The 10841-nt window shown below is 36.9% G+C and overlaps 1 protein-coding gene across 1 annotated transcript in view; it reads right to left on the bottom strand.

The window, feature by feature from the left end:
• Positions 1–10841, bottom strand: part of LOC577727 (spastin) — a 55812-nt gene extending 44971 nt beyond the window's left edge. Inside the window, exons 1-2 of the mRNA XM_030999540.1 lie at positions 10121–10841; positions 5731–5823 (exon numbers count right to left, since the gene is read on the bottom strand). Of these exons, the coding sequence (XP_030855400.1) occupies positions 5731–5823; positions 10121–10580 (553 nt within the window). The 5' untranslated portion in view covers positions 10581–10841. The remainder of the gene's footprint in view (positions 1–5730; positions 5824–10120) is intronic.

Below are 10841 nucleotides of genomic sequence, written 5' to 3'. Positions count from 1 at the left end.
GATTGGCATCTCTTGCATGAATACTGTACAAAAAGCTTTTGAGATTATTGATTCATGAATTTACAACAAGATGAACACTAATTACAACCTCCATCTCACACTGCTGATACTGGGACAACAAAGCCCTTATCATTTAATAAAGCCTTGTCTAGACTTGATGGAGAAACATGCCTCAAAAAAACCTTTCAAGAAAAAAATGTAGCTGCTCATAACAAGGGTCCTTAAGCATTTTTGTGTGAGAAGATTATATAAAACACATTGTATCTTTATTAAAATGTTACTTTGCTATTTTTCAAGGTATTATGGTGGCAAAATATTTATTTGCAACTGGCAGTGTTTCATTCACCCCATTTGTCTAGTACAAATGAGGGCTTCAATTTTCACTCATAGAGAGAAAACCACAGTCTTTTGATCTGAAATTTTGCACAAAATACTTTCATAAACTCATCTTGCTGCTACAGATAAATTTGGAGATCAGTTTTTGAGGGCTTGCAAATCCCTAAGAGGGGCTTTAAGGTGTCAGACCACGGAGATGGAGAGACACAATTTCCATACCATCAAGCAGAAGTCCTCATTAAGTATTTTCTTTCTGAGGATTAAAAAAAGCTATATTTAATACCCAATTTTTAGCTGATCTGCAGTAATAATAAAACAATTAAGCTCGAAAGAAATTTAGACCCCGTTCTCACTCACTTCGTTGGAGCGCTCTGGAGCGCTCTAACTAAGACCCGCTCCTCAGGAGCGGTTTTTAGGTGAGTGAGAACGCTCAAAGTGGTCCAGGAAGCGGACTTCTAGACCGCTCCAGAAGTCCACCTTCCGAGGAGGTCTTGAGGAGCGGGTCTTATTAAGAGCGCTCCAGAGCGCTCTAACGTGCAATGTGAATGGAGAGCGTACTTTGAACGGAAGTGACGTTCCGCGCAATGAGCGATCGGGCAGGCACTACACATATACATGTATACGGGACGCGTCGCAAACGGGACATCAGGTGACATAGGGTTTGGATTCCGCGCGCGAAAAAATTGACCCGCCTACCTGAGCTGCCATAGCAACAAGACCACTTTGACTCGTGGAGCGGTTTTAGCCATAAAAACTGCTCGGAGTGTGAACGCTCACAAACCGTTCCTCAAGACCCATTCCTCTGGAGCGGTCTGGAGCGGTCTAACTAAGACCACTTTCAAAGTGAGTGAGAACGGGGTCTTAGTCATGAATACCAGTTATTGGTCAGTAGAACTAATATAACTCAGTACATATTAAACTCTATATATAGGCCTCCCATATACAAGAAAAGTTAAAAGTTTACTCTTAATTTCTCTAAATGTTCATGAACTAAAACTATATCTTGTTTCTTATCTCATTTTTGACTGGATTTTCACAATGTTAGAAAGTGTCTTTGAACTTATTTGTATTCAATCTCAAACTTTTCATGAAGAATTGTTGATACTTCAAAGTTTAAACAGTCCAATTAATGACAACACAGAATGTTTAACATTCAGAAATGTTCTGCATTGATTGAAATTCCCAGAAATAAGCACACGTGCCCTCGCATACATACACACCATGCAAGTTTATTGATTAACGAGAGCGAGAGGTTTCAATTATCCATCTCGTTAAATTCAGAGACACGTAGCCACAAGTTGTTACGAACGGATGGGTTGATAAGAGTCATGCGAGGCTAATGTTCAGCTAATGTTCAGCTAATGTGTGACACACACATACAGATACATCGCTTCTAACCCTAATGACTGTGCCCTGGGGATATACAGCTACCCTCGTAAAGAGGCTGTCACTCACTTTTTTATAGCACATTTTCTCCAGTTAATAGACGGCAGCATGTTACATCAATACACTATTCTGAATAGTGTCAATTATAATCAATTTTCCAATTTAGATTGGATTAGAAAAGCCTATAAAATGTTCATGAATTAATGATATATTCCATTATATCCCTCATGCTAAATTTCTTGTGCATGGATTAGTCATGAGCAATTAATGTGATTGTACAATGTACATGCATGAACATGAATATCTCATAGTCATAGAAAGCAAGCCCTTTACTATTTTTCATATCTGTGATGTCAAAGTAGGTTATTTTTTCATATTTCATTTGTTAGTTTGCAGAGAAATGTTTTTAGTGGAAAGCGAGCTTGCCTTGCTGAAAATTATGTTTTTTATGCCACTTGTTGCTCATTGGCCAATGATTAAGTCACAACTTTCTCAAAGTTACTAGTGCAAAATGCGGTAACACTGCAAAGATGAGGGGTATAAATACACCCTACCTTAATTTCTGCCACCAGCTGATTCTACAGGGTCTCGGTCTCTGCAATACTCCTATTTCCTAATGGGATTGCACCGTCAGGAAATAGTACTAATAGTACAATCATCTTCACTCCTCAAATTCAACTAGAATCTCTCAAAGCAGGGTGTATTTCACACTATTTGTACACATTGTATATATACACAACTGATTTATAATTTCAAGCACTGGTTTGTGCAGCTCTACACTCTACACAAAACCAAGATTTTTTTAAAGTTTGGAAATCTGGGTGCTGAGAGCTAGGAGATAACTTACAAATTACTAAATGTGCTAAAACTGCAAAAAGTTTACACCTAGAGAATTGCTAATTGTTTAAAAAATCATTGATGAACATTAAATTGTTATATGTCTTATGAAAGATTGTTTTATCCCAAATCATTTGGTACCATTTTTGTGTGGTATGTGTTCTCGCTTGGATGAACATGAGGCATTGTTTGCGAGAGTGCAAAAATCGACTTGCGCCAAAGTTGCCTATGTGATGTATAAAATAAAACAATCGGGATTTGGGTATTAATTCAGTCTTTGCAGATCTAAATAACATCCCTAACAAAATAAATCATGCCACACATATCAAATATCCAATATCAAATATCAACAAATATTTTGTGTGCGTGTGTGTGGGTGTGTGCGACTTTGCCTTTTGCAAAAAACATATGCAATGCATTCATTTGATACTCATTCTCTCACTCCGCTAATCCCAACATAATACATACTGTAGGCATCACTTTGGCGCAAATCGATTTTTGCACTCTCGCAAACAATGCCACCTGTTCATCCAAGCGTGAACACATACCACACAAAAATGATACCAAATGATTTGGGATAAAACACTCTTTCATAAGATGTATAATAATTTAATGTTCATAGATGATTTTAAAAATGATTAGCAATTTTATAGGTGTAAACTTTTTTTTTGACTCACACGGTAGTTAACACCCTTTTGGCTCACAAGAGAATTTATTGGCTTGCAATATAAAAATTGACATGTATGAACTATATTTATTGAGTTCCAGGTTACAAATCAAAGGCATTCTCTGATTCTTTAAAGTGACCCTTACTCCTAAAGTGGATTCCTAACTGGTCAATTGACCGATACGCCTCAACAATACTGGTCACTGAGGTCTGGAACTCTGGATGCTTGAGTGGAAATGGAGCAGAAAAGATGAGTGACTTGACTTCTCAATTATTCATAGCAGCACAGCTATTTATATCATTCATATCACGCCTGGGGGCCTTCTTCAGAATATAAAACCTGAGAAGGACGTACATTTTAATGGACGGATCTTCTCAGATGACTTGATAGATGCAGGGAGAGAAAGTACAGATCTGGTAAATAATTTGGAATGAACTTTAACAAAAAGAGAAATAATCTGATTCCTACTACCATATATGATGAAGATTAAATGAAGAAAGAATGTTCCATTTCTATCCATAAGAAAATAGAAGACAAATACCTAAATACCATACAAAATATACAGAGAATAGCCCAAAAATATCATTTTCAAATGTGTAAAATGACTGGGGGTAAAGTACATGAAGGCCTACATGTTATAATCATGAATGCACATACATTTAGATTTTATCTAAGTAGGCCTATATGAAATAGGGAAAGTCAAAGGTCACTAGAAACACATTAATTGTTACTCTTCATCTTAATGATAAACTTTTCCTAAAACATAAAATATACATATAATAAGTTGGCAAATACAACAAGAAATTTTCATCAGAATTGCGTCGGAATTGGTCACTTTTGTTTGCAAATTGCTATCGCTCTGTTATGATTTTTTGTTTATGTCACTAGTCAAATGGTACCAGGCACTGAACATGATGATTAAAATAAAATCCAATTGAAATTGTCATTTCATTTTATTCCTTGAACTTCAACTGACTGTATAGTGCCTGCCATCATTACTCATTACTTGATTGAATTAGGGTTGTATATTTCTCATTTGATATTGATTGATGACTAGTCTTTAACTACACCATCACAGCTGGGTAGCAATTCATCATTTCTGGCCAATTAACCTCACTTTCCTTCAAAGACTCATTTCTGCTTTCTAAATTCATAACAACTTGATTGATTTAATAACGTTTGTTAAGAAGCTAACTGTGTTTACAACAAGCTCAGTGTCTGAAAGTGTGTTTGTATCATATCATTGATATCATTTGAAAGGCCTTGATGAGTGACTCTCTTCCTTATTACTCATATTCCTAAGACTGCTTTAAAATCAAATGCATCCTTCTCAAATTGATGTCACTTTTCATTTTGTTTCTAATCCCCTATATAAAACCCTAATCAAATTATAATTGTTGTAATTGTCAGATATTAATTGTCAACCTTCCCTCCTCTTTTGCATTTCTTGAACTATCTCTCAATCTTCTCCACTTCTTCCACATCCATCCAGAATTCATCTACTTTTCCATCTATCCCTTTTCCCTCTCTGCCATTCCCACAACACTCCATCCAATCTCAGTTTCCTATGTTAACTGAGAGTCAGACTCAATGATGTACACATACTCTCTAGATTCGGTAATTGGAAAGAGAAGTAGATAGGACAGTGCGGTTTTCTTTTACACTCATGATAGTTAATGTAAAGCCAGTTTCGGAAAAGGTCAGCATTATCTTCCCTCCTCAAAGCTTGGTTTCTATTTGCAGCGGGCTGCTGTACCATTTTACATCACAGCAAACACACCCATATGGCAGTGAAGCACTGTTGTGCATAAAATTGTATAATGGTGAAAAGAAGGTATTTTACCTTAGAAATAAGCATACATTTTAACATACATGTTTAACAAATGTAGTATGGTGCTGTGAGATTGACAACTGTCTGTTGAGAGCCAGAAGGGTGTAAATTTAATTGTGAGTTAATGATATCCTTCCAGTCTCAGCAGATAAGCCCTCTTTCAAACATTGCATCCATTTGTTCAGAGCTAGAAGGGCATCAATTCTATGTCAAAGTATATGAGTTGATGCCTTTCTTCTGGCTCCAAACAGAAATATACTACTACAGAAAACAAATCAGAAATCTAATAATATTTTTTAAAATCTAATGCTGCATTTGTAGAGGTGTAGTGGTCTAGCACATATGTCAACAGACTGTGGATTACATGGTTTGCCGTTCCGAGTCCCATCGCAGCACTAATGTCCTTTGGCAAGAAACTAATCTACATTTGCCACTCTCCACCCAGGTAATAAATGGGTACAACCATGAGGTTGGATTGGTATGTGTGCGCTTGTAAAATGGCTCCTGGCCAGAATAATCCCCAGGGAAGCGTGTGCACTATCATGTGCGGATAAGGGATTAAAACCATTGACCGGGGTAATAATAATTAAAATGTAAAGCACTTTAAACAAAACTATTAAGCACTACATATGTGACTATTATTAATATCATTATCATTTTAATTATTCCTACCTGGTTTATTACAATCCACTGCAATACCTTTCTCCAACTCATCCACTCCTTTCCTATAGTACTCAATAGCTTGTCGCTTGTTGCTCCCTGGCCCTGTAAAGATAAAGGTCAAAGGTTATGAAAAAGTAAAATATCTACACACCTGTAAGCCTATGTTGTTATTAGGACTGTATGGCTTACTTGCTCATACTGTATGTGCACACAGATGCATCTAATCATATATTGGAGGATATAATCAATTAAAGGAGATTTGATTAATTCAAGGGCAAGTCCAAGCTATTTTGTACCATAATTTACTGACCACATCTAAAATTTTAGTAGCGCCTATACCTGATCATTTAATAGCCCTGCTATAGCTTGTTATAGATCAGATAAAAGAAGTAAAACTACAGATTTTATATCACTTCAGGGTCACTCCTTAGTATGGTAACTACGGGATACCAAATGACAAAATACTTTGGTCTTGCCCTTAACTTAGAATACCTTGAATTTCAATTGACATGCACATAATTTCACACCTCTAGCAGAATCATCAGATAATAAGAGATCGGTCGATGAATAATGGTTAAGCTTACTTCTTTTCCTCAGAAACAAATAAATTGAACTCTAAACTATTTACCACATTGATGTTTCAATTGAAGAAAAATTATGATAATTTTTTCTACATGTACAACAGACTAAATCACTGATACATTACATTATTTAAGTTAACCCAATACCCCCTCGCCCCACTGAAAAAAAAATGATGTGCCTCAATAGTATGATATTTGTCTACACAGGTTACACATATCAATCGATTGTATTGCAAGCTGATTCAACAGAGCAAATTTGATTTATTATCAATTCAAGTGTTTACATGCGCACTGCTGCACATCCAAGACAAACATGGTACATACATGTACAAGGTACTGATACCACACAGCAGATTTTGACAAACGACCTCAATGGTCGTGATGGTCGTAATTGGTGTGAAACGTTGAATATTGCACATCGCTCTCACATTAGCAACCATCACATGATCCTGTCTACAATTTCATTATCCAAATTTGATGAATAAAATGTATCATTAATAAAGTAAATTTTATCATTATTATTCTCTTGCCTTTCCATAAACTGTAAGTATATTTAATCAGGGCCGTAGCCAGAGTTTGATGTTTTTTGGGGGGGGCACATACATGTAATTGATCGACGTCCTGGGGAGGGGTCTAAAAAAGTTCAATCGATCTTGGAGAAAAAAATTGGGGGGGGGCACGTGCCCACCATGGCTACGTGCCTGTATTTAATGGCACCAAATGGTGTAAAAACTAACATTATTATTATTGATATTGATATCATTATCACTATTATTATTGTTGTTGTTGTTATTATCTTATTGTTATCATCATGACTAATTATTATTATTATTATTATTAACGATAATAGTATCATCATCATCATCACTTTCAATAATGATGTACACCTGTATATTGACCCAAACCAAGTAACACATTTTCCACAGACCCAAGCCCAAGATTCCTTTTACAAAAAGTCAGTTCTTTTCTCACCTCTTCACCCACCCTTACCCAATTTTATCCATCCTCCCCTAGGCCTTGTACTGTAATATTTGAAATAACTTCCCTTTTACAAATTTATTGTCAACACCCCTAACTAAAGCTTGGGCATGTATGTATAGTCAATGTCAGCACTAAGTGGCATTTACATGTGACACGTATGCAAATTGCAAAACATACTTTGATCTCTGGCTATTTGTAATATGCTGGTAGTATACTTATGTTTACCAATAAACTATAGACAAGTTAATACAGAACAATTAAGTCTGTGGATTCTTGTTCCCTCTCCAAAACTTTCACTCACATTTTCCATTCAATAACAAATATTTCTCCATTTTAGCAACTTCATCTATAGAAAGCTAGTGGTGGGTTTTAAAAATTTGTCCAGAGGTAGATCATTACTAGTGTTGTAACATCACGGATATCTCCAATTCCGTTTAACCGCCAGTCAAAACCAGATGGTTTTCGCTTAACCAATTTTATTTATTTTTAATTTAAAAAATAAAAAAAAATACATTATTAACAAATAATGTACATAATTAGAAACAAAATCACTAAACAAAAACTGAGACTTTACTGTCGGCCATGCTTTGGAACAACGACTGGGTTTCACTTTGTTTATGAAGCTAATGAATCTAGTACGCACATGTATTCATGTTTATAGCTAACGATCGTGATATCGCAGAGGTCAGGATTTGGGATTTAAATGGCATCAGTGAAGTATTTTGCATGTATTTCAAGGCTGGGAACTTAGGGCGTGTTTATGCTTAACTTTTTCTGGCCAGAATCAGGCATCTGTTACGCGTTTAGTTTAAAACACGGTTGTGTCCTTTCTCACTTTTGTAGAATCACCGAAAAACGGCGATCATGATCGCCAATCGTAAACTCACAAAAAGGTGCGTTTACAATTTGTAAACGCATTTAAATGGGGTCAACGCACTGACCTCTAGTGGGTCTACGTAGCATGCACAGTGCAGGTTTGCGAATCCAGCTGCAAGACCAATTAGGGCCACCCAGCAAGAATTGCCTGAAGGAGCCAAAGAAGTGAGCATAAACAGTACACCGTGGAACTGCGATTACGATGAGCGTTTACGATGAGTGTTTCATATAGCTCATTCTGCCTTCAAAATTGAGCTTAAACGCAGCCTTAGTTTTACGAGTCAACTTCTCAATCTACAATCTTGCAACTGATAGTTATCTTGTAGATTGTTGCTCTGCAATTCAACATTCAACAGTCAGGGCTGACTTATGATGACTATAATGTCGCCCAAACTTGTTTTTGTTCAGTGATTTTGTTTCAAATTATGTACATTATTTGTTGATAATGTGATTTCTTTTGATTTCCTATAAAAAAAAAATATTTAAACAAATATATTCAAAATTAAAAAAACAGGAGAACAAAAATGTCCAATTGAAAACGGATAGTGCCATAGACGGTCGGATAACGGACGGTTAAAAGTTTGACTACAGCACTAATCATTACTGAAGCACAACAAAAAGAACGATAAATACCTCTTCTACTTGATTGCATTAACTTCATTAACTGTATGAAACCGTTATTCAGATAGCAAGGATACATGTAGATTATATATTTTATTCACCGACATCAGTACCAATAATTACGGTTTAGCATTCCACTTCCAGACACATCTTTAGTCTCAAACCATTACATTTTGCTATGCTGCCTAAGCTGATTGATACAGAATCTTTAATCTGATAATATATGTTATATCCAGGTCTAACAGGCTACTGGGGGTGATACGAAGATCATTCACAAACTCTTGTACATAGGCCTTGTAAGGTCTGTCTTGGAGTACGGACAAGCTGCATGGTCACCATACAGGATAGGTGAACAGAAGAGACTTGAAAGCGTCCAACGAAGAGCTACAAAGATGGTACCTAGTCTGAAGAATCTTCCATACGAAACACGTCTGAGATACCTGAAGCTACCGTCTCTTGCCCATCGCAGAAAGAGAGGAGATATGATTGATGTTTACAAGTACCTCCATGGCCTATACACCACTCAGACAAACCTACTACACTTATGCAAGGAAAACAGAACACGAGGCCATACTCTGAAACTAGAGAAGACATTTTCACATCTGGACATCAGGAAATTCTTTTTCTCGAATAGAGTAGTGGACACATGGAATAGCCTATCTGAAGAAGTGGTTAATGCCCCATCTGTAAATGCCTTCAAAAACAAACTTGATAACTATTGGAAGAATTCACCTTCAGTATATGACTTTGAAAGTAAATAGAAGAATGCAGAACTATTCCACCCTCCACACACACACCTCGACACGAAACCACAACAAACAGAAGTATTGATGCAAAGGAATTCAATCGATCAATGAACAGGCTCTGTCCTACCAACTTCTTCTTCTTCGCTATAAGTACAGGCTACCGTCGGGTGTATTCTCGTACTGATTGTAGGTGCTGTGCAGGTGTATATATACATGTGGTGTCTTTATAAAAGGTCTACAATGAGCTATGTGCAGTTAAAAAGACATCCGTAGTTTAACGGAACTGGATCTCGAGTACCTCTCTCTCTCTCTTAAAGCTTAGCAGAGAGGTTCTCTGTATCTGCATGCTCCAGAGTTTGTCCATGAATGATGATCCAACATCGATGGATTAAAGTAAAGTAAAGTAAAGTATATTTGGAGCGCCTTGAGCACCTTGCATGGTGGATATGTGCGCTAGATCTATATAAATATCTGATATTATTATTATTATTATTATTATACAGATAGACTTCTCTAGAGATTCTTTTATTACATGTTGTTGACATGTTATTAATTATTTCTTAAATACAACATTTAATTCACACATTCACAAACCTTTATCTTCCTCATCTATTTTGAGAGCTTTAGATAAATACTCAAATGCTCTTTTATGATGTTGTTTCTGCTTTGACAGCTGTGGATCCAACTTAGTTCCATTTGACGTTGAATTGGAAGACGATGAAGGATTAATTGTTACTCCTGTCATAGCATTCCCATTATCCTCCTTGTCATTTTTCAGGGGACCATACCCCGTTTTGCCGCTGTCTACCATGCCGAAGCTTTCCCGTGTACTGACTCGAGAAACTGCCTCTGTGATAAGCATCCACAGCTGAAACAGAATAAAACGAAGTAAGCTGAACAGTAAAATCACTGGATAGCTTGCACACTGAAAATTCCTCCTGTGAATTGACTGTGGACCATCTGTTTTGGGCTCCTTTTTATCGCCGGGAGTTTTTGGGCGAATTTTACGGGGCATGGGCTGTCGAAACCGATGCCCCTGTGCAGTACAAACCATGCAAAAACACGGAAGGGTCACGAGATGATTACATATGACGTTATTTCCAAGTTTAGAAGATACCGTAGACACAAACACTGGTATGTTGACATCCTGAGATCTTTCACAGCGTAATCCACGGACGTGCTTCCCCGATCGTAGCAAGTTGCGAAATAACGCTTCTGACGATGAGCAAACGCGAATGAGCAAAATACTCTCTCGATCTCAGCTTGTGCTGTCTCCTTTAGCATCCCGTACTTCGACTGCAGCTGCTGTATGTGT

The sequence above is a fragment of the Strongylocentrotus purpuratus genome, unplaced genomic scaffold (genome assembly GCF_000002235.5).
Source record: "Strongylocentrotus purpuratus isolate Spur 01 unplaced genomic scaffold, Spur_5.0 spur5_scaffold_5, whole genome shotgun sequence".
Lineage (NCBI taxonomy): Eukaryota > Metazoa > Echinodermata > Echinoidea > Camarodonta > Strongylocentrotidae > Strongylocentrotus > Strongylocentrotus purpuratus.
This window is presented reverse-complemented; position numbering and strand designations above follow the sequence as displayed.